This window comes from Pholis gunnellus (genome assembly GCF_910591455.1).
Source record: "Pholis gunnellus genome assembly, chromosome: 9".
In the NCBI taxonomy this organism is placed as follows: Eukaryota; Metazoa; Chordata; class Actinopteri; order Perciformes; family Pholidae; genus Pholis; species Pholis gunnellus.
This window is the reverse complement of record NC_136535.1, coordinates 27,545,928-27,557,173: the sequence shown is the minus strand read 5'-3', so window position 1 is coordinate 27,557,173 and position 11,246 is coordinate 27,545,928. Positions and strand designations below refer to the sequence as shown.

Here is an 11,246-nt window from a genome sequence, read left to right as displayed (position 1 = left end):
AGAAGACAGTAAGTGATGTTTTTATATTTAAAATAACTTTTATTATGATGAAAAAATGACTATTTTAAAATGAGAATATTTTGGCACGTTGTTGGTTGGTTTGGTCTCATCCATTATCTGCAGTTAAACCGCGGTTCAACCGCGGTTTAACCGCAGTTTCACTGCAAGTTTAATTCAAGATAAACTGTAATTTAACTTCAGATTAATTGAAGTGTTTCTCCACTTGGACTTCAATTTAACTCTAATTTAACTGCAGTTGAACTCAAGTTGAACTCAAGTTTAGTTGCAGTTTGAATCGGTTCAGAGCTGTGACACATTAGACAACCAGAGATATTGTTGTTTAATTCGAGACTGTTTGGTCAACTACACCTCTGATTAAATGTGAAGGTCACCTCACCTGAAGGTCACCTCACCTGAAGGTCACCTGAAGGTCAGTCTGAGTATTTGGGGCAGTGGATGAATAAGTGTCTGCAGAAAGAAATGACTTGATGAATGCAGTGTATTGATTTATTGATGGATGTGAATGAGCTGATTAGTTGTTGTGATGTCAAAGGTAACATGAGACTGAAACAAAGCATTCTGGGATACAGTGGTGAACCCTGTCTATGTAAATGAGCTTGAAGCCACGGGGAGATTAAATGTTGAAATATGCACAAACACTTCAGAGTTCAACTGAGTCTGAAAAGTTTCTTTTTTCTTCAGTGATTTGAGTTATTTGTCTCATTAAACATGAGATCAGCTGTGATTTCAGACATAATTCACTAAATGTATCATTCACACAAACACCAACAGGAACAACTACTTTCTTTTTGATTGAAATATGTCAATACACACATTAATAAACAAACATTAATTACAGCGTTGGTTGATCATGTGACAGGAAGACTGATGACTAACATGATGACATCACCACAAACGTTTTATAATGAAGTCCACCGAATATTAAATAAACTTCACTCTGTTCATTATGTTCAGATATTGTACTAATATCTTACAAACACAAAAATACATTTATTATATAACGGTCACTAAAGTTCTGGAAAGAGTTAGAAATACTTTGACTATTATTATTTGGGTTAATTATTAAGGCATGTTAATTATGATTCATTCATTATATTGTTGGACTAATTTCACAAACATGTTCAGTGTTTGTTTAATTATCTCATAACAAGAAAATAATAATAAATAATAACCAGAAGTCACACTATCAAGCAGCACCTTAAATCTCTATCATTATATATATGTTTTTAATAATTATACTTATTATTTTATTGTTTCACTTTTTATTTCTAATGTGTTCATTATTTATTTCATTCATTCATTTAAATTTGAATATTCTCATTTCCTGAATCAACCCTGGACCAGAACAAGTCTAATGAAATGATGATCGTCAGCGTCCGGGTTCAAAAAAACATTTCAACTTTCAACTAAATGTGGAATTTTTAGATGTAAAACGTTTCTTTTTTCCTTTCGGACAAAATCATCTCCAAATAACAACAAATTCGACGGAACCATCTGTTCACCATCAGTTTTATTTGTTAAATAAAGTCACTGATGATCTCCAGTGATTCATAGACTCTGTAATGGTTCAGGACTAACGAGAGACGGGTTCTGTTGTTGCTGAACTAAAGAGGGTTCTTCTCTGTTTGGGGGCCTTTCAAAGAGATTTCAGGCTCAACTCTACCGGACACAGAAGGAGAGCTGGAGAACATCTCGGTTAGAGTGGCTTGTTTTCTGGAGGAAGAGGAGGAGGTGGGGGTCTTCCTGGAGGGTCTGGTGGGGGTCTTTCCAGATGAGGAGGGGGTGCAGGTCTTTGAGGAGGTTCTGGTGGGCTGGCGGAGCGGGTATGGGTCTGAGGATCCTCTGCGTCTGTCGGTGGCTCTCTGCTTCTCCTCCTGGTCCAGCTCCTTCTGCAGAAGCAAAGCTAACCGCCGGTCCTCCCCCTCCTGCCGCTGTCTGCTCAGAAGCTCCGCCTCCAATTCAGCTATCCCTAACAAGTGTGCCCCCCCCTCCAGGGCGGTCTCTTCCAGCTCAGAGCTCTTCCTCTTGGAGGATCCATCTCCAGTCATGTGACTCCCGTGGGTCCGGGGGTGACAGTGGACCTCCACTGAGGGTGATGGAGGATCTGATCCATGGTAATCTAGTCTTGGGGGGGGGCGCTCCACTTGAGAGACGAGGATGTTCTCCTGAAACAGGAAGTTTGATTATTTTCAGTTTAAATTCAACAACATCAAACATTTTTTCTCCCCTTAAAAGGATAAAAAAATGTTTAAAAAAATGTTTAAACATGTATGAAATGTGACTTTAGGGGCAGTTAGCTTAGCATAAAGAGCTTAGTTTACACCAGTGGTTCTCAAACTGTTTCTGTCACGCCCCACTTTGGAGGAAGAAACATGTTCACGCCCCAACAACATGGTAACAACATGGTAACAACATGGTAACAACATGGTAACAACATGGTAACATGGTAACAACATGGTAACAACATGGTAACAACATGGTATTGTGTGACTCCTCCATCTGTGCGTTTTCAAATAATAGAATAAAGGAAATTGCATCACTGTCAAGTAAAGCAGATCGCTCCATCAGACAAAAACAAATACAATGTGCCGTCACTTTGTTAGAACAATGAAATAAAGTTCTCTTTGTGCAAAAAAGAACTAATATTTGTCAAAAAAATAGTTTATTGTGGCTGCAAATAAGCTGTTTTGCACTGAATATCTTTTCAAGATAATAACAATAAAGTGCAACCTGTGAAAAAAACAAAACTACATGAGTGCAGATATGTGAGCCATACAGGAGAATTTTATTTTAAATATGAGCTTTAAAATGTAGCATTCTGCTGAACTCTGAGAAGAACATTAAGTGATAAAACATTTACTTTAACCTTTTAACCTCTAAGCCTATTTTGAGGCCTCTGCTCATGTCATACCCGCACTCAAAGGGACGTATCTCTCTAACTACAAGGTCTATTTGAATCATTTCAATGGAATAATAACACTAACACTTGTGATAGTCTGTTAGCATGTGTACATATCAGTGTATGTGTTACTGGTTAATGCTGAATGAAGATGGCACACAGCTCACATTGAAAATGTTCAGGTTCGCCTGGAAAAAAAGCACTTTTGTCTTTGAAATAATGCAGCAGTGAGCCTGAAACTCTCCACAATCACAGCACAACATGTCAGCAGTCCTTTTTAAAAAGGTTTTACTTTGATGAAGTGAAGCAGCCCAAGTTTATAGAGGATGGAGTACAGAGAGTTCATGCCAGCTCAAGCCAAAATTCTGAATTTTGGAACCAGGTTTCCAGCTGTTCTATTCTAATTGTATATACTATATAACTATATATTTCACTTGTTTTATCACTAACAGGGTTCAATCTATCTAATACAGAAGTTTGGCATCATTCTGAACCATGTTGACCTCTCAGGGGCCTGATTTATGTGATTTATGTGATTTATGTGATTTATGTGATTTATGTGATTTATGTGATTTTTTTCGTCGCTCCATGTGTGTGTATTGGCAGTTTTCGAAGCCTATGATTGGTCGATTTGCACATGTGATACGTCTAAGAATGCAGAAATGCGTGTAGAACGCAGTGGGCCGGTCAGTCAGGTGATTGACAGACTTTTTAGCCACTAAAACTCCAAAAGAGTTGCGCAATAGACCGAGCGTTGAAATGATTGGCTGAAGAGTCAAAGCAGGACCATCTATGCATGAATGAATAGATTAACTCTACTTCACTCTCAAACTAAAGAGAGGGACCGCAGCACACGTAGTGAAAGGATTTAAGTGGATTCACAGAGTTTTTCACCAGCAGACCAGCTCACGGTACGATGTGGTTGGTCTTGTGTGTGTTCTACGCTGTAACGTCTGAACGGTTTGAAGGAGAGAAACATGGAAGAAATCTGAGGATTCAGGGTGGAAATCTCATGCTTGTTTCATCACGTTACGTTTTTTCCTCCTAAATCGTGATAATGACGAACATTAACAGTCCACAGAGTTCTGCATGCAGCGAACGTTTACTTCACCAGCAAGTCTGAACGTTAACGGAACAAAACGGAACTTAAACTTTAACGGAGGGAAAGACGCTGTAGACGTCTTAATGCTGATTGGCCGAGACTCCACACGTCACATCAAAGACACACACACACACACACACACACACACACACACACACACACACACACACACACACACACACACACACACACACACACACACACACACACACACACACACACACACACACACACACACGTTTGCAGGTATGAATAAAGTTCTTGAAATAAAAAGATTCTGCATTTCCCCCGCGCCCCACCTGCAATACCGCTGCGCCCCACTAGAGGGGAGCGCCCCACAGTTTGAGAAATACTGGTTTACACTATAAAATATAAACGTTGGTTAGTGAAGAAAAAGATTTAACTTTAAGATGTAAATCACGTTAATGGAGGATGTTCAGGTGGAACAGATGTGACGACATCATTACCTTGTTGGCCATGAAGCTGCTGTTAGATGGAAGAGGACACAGAAACCTGGGACACACATGAGACCACACATTCATTATCATCATCACGACTGACAGAGACTCACAATGAGCCCTTACTCTTACTGGTCTGAATGGAACCCAGTTCATCACATCACTGGTACCTGAAACCACAAGTGGACTTACTTCTCCATCTGTCCTCCGCTGACCTCCTCCTTCTTCTTCTTCTTCTTCTTCGCTGGAGTGATGTCAGCAGGACCAACGATGTCCTGAGAGACGGGAGCCGAGTTCTGCAGGAGAAACAAACTATTAATGTAAACAGATATAAATATATATAATATATATATATATTGATCTTCATTCACAGAAACACTGACCAGCTGGCTGCTGATCAGTCTGGCCAGTCTCTCGTCGTCTTGGCGCCTCCTCGTCTCCTCCTGCAGCAGCTCCTCCTCCTCAGCCAGCAGAGTCTGGATGAACTCCTCACTGGCTCTCCTCTCCTCCTCGTCCAATACTCGCTTCTCCTCCGTCAGCTGACAACAACAAGAAGGACCTGAACCAACTGAATGACTAACCCTGTTAGTGTCCGATCACCTGAAACTAAGAGTCGTCGTGTTTTCATGAGCTCAGAATGAGTCCTTCATATTTATGGTTTCTACAGGAGCCTGGAAGGGACAAACCAAACACCGACTCTAGAGAGACTTTCATGTTTTTACGTTCTCTGAAGGTCGGGATGGGAACTGAAACCTGGTATTAATATCTCATTGGTAACTTATCTAGAATGTCAAATATATTCAACTGTATTAAGTGACTTTGCTGTTGCTGTAGAAACTATATTTAGTTATGTTCAAAATATAAATAATCTCTAATCCTGTTTTGAATGGATTTGAAATGATCCCTGTTCTTATATGTAGAGTATTGATCAGAGTAAAGATACTCATCTCTACCTGTAGCTGTCAAACACAAAGATCTCTAAATCTCACTCACTGTTCCTTTGAATACAATGAAAACACACTAAATCTTTAAATCTATTTAGAAATGTATAAAAACTACCAGAACTTAAAGTCTGTAATGATTAAATACTTTATTAAAAGGGACAGTTAGTGCCATAAAAATGTGTGTAAATCAACCTATCGCTCAATAACACTCACTCATCATAGTAATAATCATAATTATTATTATGACAACATCATTATAATAAATTATTATTATAGAATAAACTTACTTTGGTGACCTGGTCCTCATATTCCTGCTTCACCTCTCCAGGCTGACTCACTCTGGGAAAACACACCGAGACTACACACACACACACACACACACACACACACACACACACACACACACACACACACACACACACACACACACACACACACACACACACACACACACACACACACACACACACACACACACACACACACACTTTATTATTTCCGGTGTTTCTGCAGCTTCTTGTTGAATTCACAGATTCTATTGTTTCTACAGAGATCCTCTGTATTTTGATCTCATTTCACAATAATAATAATACATTTTATTTGTATTATTATAACAAAGTACTCAAAGGCCCTTTACATGGTAAAAACAGAAACAATAGAAACAAAAGAGATAACATAATAGTAATAAACAAAAACCTACAGAACTAACTTCACTGGTTAACAGTTGATTTAAATAGATGAGTTTTAAGGGTGGGAGAATGTCTGAGGAGCTGGAGGAGAGAGATCCAGAGGGAGGGGGCCCTGACCCCCCAGATCTGATGCTTGGACCCAGTAGGGGGCCAGGAGGTTGGAGTCGGTGGATCTGAGGTTGCGGGGGGAGCGTGTCGATGCAGGAGGTCAGAAAGGCAGGAGGGGGTTTAGGGTTGTGAAGGGCTTTACATGTTTGCATGTTTAACAATGTTTGCATGTTTAACAATGTTTGCATGTTTAACAATGTTTGCATGTTTAACAATGTTTGCATGTTTAACAATGTTTGCATGTTAAACAATGTTTGCATGTTTAACAATGTTTTAACAATGTTTGCATGTTTAACAATGTTTTAACAATGTTTGCATGTTAAACAATGTTTGCATGTTTAACAATGTTTTAACAATGTTTGTATGTTTAACAATGTTTGCATGTTTAACAATGTTTTAACAATGTTTGCATGTTTAACAATGTTTGCATGTTAAACAATGTTTTAACAATGTTTGCATGTTAAACAATGTTTGCATGTTAAACAATGTTTTAACAATGTTTGCATGTTTAACAATGTTTGCATGTTAAACAATGTTTTAACAATGTTTGCATGTTAAACAATGTTTGCATGTTAAACAATGTTTTAACAATGTTTGCATGTTTAACAATGTTTGCATGTTAAACAATGTTTTAACAATGTTTGCATGTTAAACAATGTTTTAACAATGTTTGCATGTTTAACAATGTTTGCATGTTTAACAATGTTTGCATGTTAAACAATGTTTTAACAATGTTTGCATGTTTAACAATGTTTGCATGTTAAACAATGTTTGCATGTTTAACAATGTTTGCATGTTAAACAATGTTTGCATGTTAAACAATGTTTGCATGTTTAACAATGTTTTAACAATGTTTGCATGTTTAACAATGTTTTAACAATGTTTGTATGTTTAACAATGTTTGCATGTTTAACAATGTTTGCATGTTTAACAATGTTTGCATGTTTAACAATGTTTTAACAATGTTTGTATGTTTAACAATGTTTTAACAATGTTTGCATGTTTAACAATGTTTTAACAATGTTTGTATGTTTAACAATGTTTGTATGTTTAACAATGTTTTAACAATGTTTGTATGTTTAACAATGTTTTAACAATGTTTGCATGTTTAACAATGTTTGCATGTTTAACAATGTTTTAACAATGTTTGTATGTTTAACAATGTTTGCATGTTTAACAATGTTTTAACAATGTTTGTATGTTTAACAATGTTTTAACAATGTTTGCATGTTTAACAATGTTTTAACAATGTTTGCATGTTTAACAATGTTTTAACAATGTTTGCATGTTTAACAATGTTTGTATGTTTAACAATGTTTTAACAATGTTTGCATGTTTAACAATGTTTTAACAATGTTTGCATGTTTAACAATGTTTTAACAATGTTTGCATGTTTAACAATGTTTGTATGTTTAACAATGTTTTAACAATGTTTGCATGTTTAACAATGTTTTAACAATGTTTGCATGTTTAACAATGTTTGTATGTTTAACAATGTTTTAACAATGTTTGCATGTTTAACAATGTTTGTATGTTTAACAATGTTTTAACAATGTTTGCATGTTTAACAATGTTTTAACAATGTTTGCATGTTTAACAATGTTTTAACAATGTTTGCATGTTTAACAATGTTTGCATGTTTAACAATGTTTTAACAATGTTTGCATGTTTAACAATGTTTGTATGTTTAACAATGTTTTAACAATGTTTGCATGTTTAACAATGTTTGCATGTTTAACAATGTTTTAACAATGTTTGTATGTTTAACAATGTTTTAACAATGTTTGCATGTTTAACAATGTTTTAACAATGTTTGCATGTTTAACAATGTTTTAACAATGTTTGTATGTTTAACAATGTTTTAACAATGTTTGTATGTTAAACATATATAGACATTCCGTGTCTTTGTGACCAAGTGATTTTTGAAGAGGAGCTGTAATGAAACTCTTCATCATTCATCCAGTGAGCTGCTTGTTGCAGGTCAGATTGTTATTAGAACACAACAAACATACAACACAGCTTCATGATATCACTTATTATGAGGATCATCATCAGTATTATGGGATGTCTGTGTGTGTGTTGGTACCTCCTGGCTCCTCCTCGGCGGCGTCCTGCCCATTGAGGCGGCGCTGACACTGCAGAGGGAAACAGGTCTGGATCTGGTCCCACAGGTGCTGGTCCACCAGCGTGTTCTTCCTGCTGTTCAGACGAGCCCAGGTGGAAACTCTCTTCCTGCACAGTGGACAGCACAGCGTGGCTTTATCCACCGACTCCAGGAAGCACGCCTGTAAACACATAATATATTTAATACTATAGTATTTACACAGCTGCTATGCTGTGTGGTGGTGATCAGATGTTTCACACTCTCTCCAGACTGGGAGCATAATAGACAAACTTAGTACGTCACCGATTCCTTTACTGGAACTTTAAAGTCTCCTCCTACTAACTGAACCCAGGACACTTCTTTAGTTCTGCATTTGACCCAAAGAGTATAACTTATGATCTGCTAACAAGACGCTAACTAAACTACTTCTACCTGATCCTGATGGAGACTTTTAGAGCTGAATCTTCCTTAAAGGAATGGATTGTAATCATAAGCTGACTTCATGTCGTTGACATAGCAGGAAGTTAAGTGGCCCTTAAATGTTTCCCTGTGGGACCCCACGCTTAGTGGTAGTGGTGTAGACATTGTTCTCTGATCACTGAGCAGTACCCACAGGCAGGACTCCTCCTCCACCCTGCACTCAGCCGGAGGGTTCGGGTTGACCTACGCTGCAGGTCTGCTGAGACCTTCAGCTCCTTTAGATCCAGACTGAAGACTTCTCTGTTTGCTGCCTTTAATTCAACCACAAATACATTTCTGCATTTTACTACTGTATTATATTACTTACACTGCAACTTTTATTCTATTTTTAGCTTGTTTTGATGCTGTTAATGGTCTTAAGTGAAGCACTTTGAATCGCCTTGTTGTTGAAATGTTTGATACAAATCAACTTGCCTTGATATGAAATGTTCATCTTGATCACAAGAATATCAACATCTGAAGCCTCAAACCTAAGAAAACCATAATCCTTTCCTCCATCTATCCAAAGAGATTCTGTGGAACCAGACTGGAGGTATGAAGAACCAATGAATGGTTCATATATATATATATATATATATATATATATATATATATATATATATATATATATATATATATATATATATATACACACACATATATACATATATATGGTTCTAATGTGCTTCCCTTCTGTTTGGAGGTTAGGGTCTTGTTCCATAGATGATTTTAACTTTTTGAGGGATATAATTGAGCCTCTTACATCCAGAGTAATGTGTGTGTGTGTGTGTGTGTGTGTGTGTGTTACCTTGCAGAAGGTGTGTGTACATGGTAGTGTAACTGGCTCCATGAAGATCTCCAAACAGACTGGACAGCGACAATCGTCCAGAGACAGAGCTCCTCTTCTGCTCTTCTCTTCTCTGTCTGACACCTTCACATCAGACACTGGCGCCGCCATCTTCTTCTTCATCTTCCTCCTCTTCGTCTTCTTCTTCTATAGTTGGTCACAGTTCTGCAGGGATGAGGAGTCAGTAGATCAGACTACAGCAGGAGCTACAAATATCAAAATGCATTCATCAAACGTATAAATATTACATTAAATTAAACACATAGCAACAAGAACTATATACTAAATACAAATAGATTGTGATTTAATAGCAAATACCTGTTTGAAGTGTATGATTCTAAAAATACTGACGTATGACGTCACAGCCTCTGTGTGCTCATCCAGACTGTTGGTACCAGTCCTGAAGACACCACCTGACTTATTGTTACACCACCTGACTTCCTGTTTACACCACCTGACTTCCTGTTACACCACCTGACTTATTGTTACACCACCTGACTTATTGTTACACCACCTGACTTCCTGTTTACACCACCTGACTTCCTGTTACACCACCTGACTTCCTGTTACACCACCTGACTTCCTGTTACTGTGTTCGTATACACATCATATTTAAATACAATAAAGACTTGTATGATAAAATAACATTGTTCTAGTTTTACCCCCTGACATGGAAAGTGAACCAGCCTACCGATAAATTAAAAGTAGCTGTTTTTATCAATATTTATAAAAGATATAAAAACATTTTCACTCTGCCATAAAGGTTAGTTGAGGTCCTCTTGATGATGCAATATCCTGTTTACTGTTCTGCACTTCAATTTCAAAATAAAAGTCCCATCCTGACATTTGAGAACATTCAAACTACTGGACACAAGATTTAAAGGGTAACTTTAAACTATAGGAATTTGTAAAAGTTGGTTTATTTATTTCAAGAATAAAATCCTGACATTTTCAGGGTTTGAGAAGCCAAAACATAAAAGAATAAATATAATTTAAATGTAAATGTATTCAAACTCAACAGCTTTTATTGAATGAAATTATAAAATTATTTTAAACAGGAAATAAACAAATAACTCGGTCACACACACACACACACACACACACACACACACACACAGGGTAACAGTTTGCAATAATATTATGTGATCATTATCTCTTGTGTCTCTTGTGTCCCTTGTGTCTCGTGTGTCTCTTGTGTTAATTATTATTAATAGAGCACTCAGAGTTCAGTCATAAAGTTATCAAACAAGCTAACTCGATGCTAACGTTAGCATCGAGTTATCTGTGCTAGAGAACTCACCTGAAGTCTCAACAGGTTAACACACACAGGTAACAATGAATATAGTTCTTTGTATTGTACTATAGTACTATATATATATGTGTACAGTGACGTATTCACTCACCTGAGCTACGTTCGCCTGCACGCTTAAAACCTCCGTTAATGCTAAAGTTAGCTCGAACAGATCCACCCGCGTCTATCAAGCGCTGACACAGTGCGCATGCGCACAATCTGTGCTGCTTCCGGGACCGTAGGAAATTATAGCTTCTTCTTCTTTCAAATGTTCCATTACTGCCACCTTCAGGTTATTGATGATCAGTATATATTCTATTTAAT

General features: G+C 37.2%; 1 protein-coding gene across 1 annotated transcript; it reads right to left on the bottom strand.

Annotated features, from left to right (window-relative positions):
* Positions 1 to 223: 223 nt before the first annotated feature.
* rnf168 (ring finger protein 168) lies at positions 224 to 11,119 on the bottom strand. The gene is made up of 8 exons (XM_079165804.1): positions 11,035 to 11,119; positions 9,593 to 9,796; positions 8,308 to 8,506; positions 5,712 to 5,782; positions 4,864 to 5,019; positions 4,673 to 4,776; positions 4,490 to 4,535; positions 224 to 2,186 (listed from the first exon to the last, which is right to left on the bottom strand). Exons 2-8 carry the CDS (start codon positions 9,752 to 9,754, stop codon positions 1,626 to 1,628), a joined length of 1,299 nt encoding a protein of 432 aa, XP_079021930.1. The 5' UTR covers positions 9,755 to 9,796; positions 11,035 to 11,119; the 3' UTR covers positions 224 to 1,625.
* Between the last annotated feature and the right edge of the window lie 127 nt (positions 11,120 to 11,246).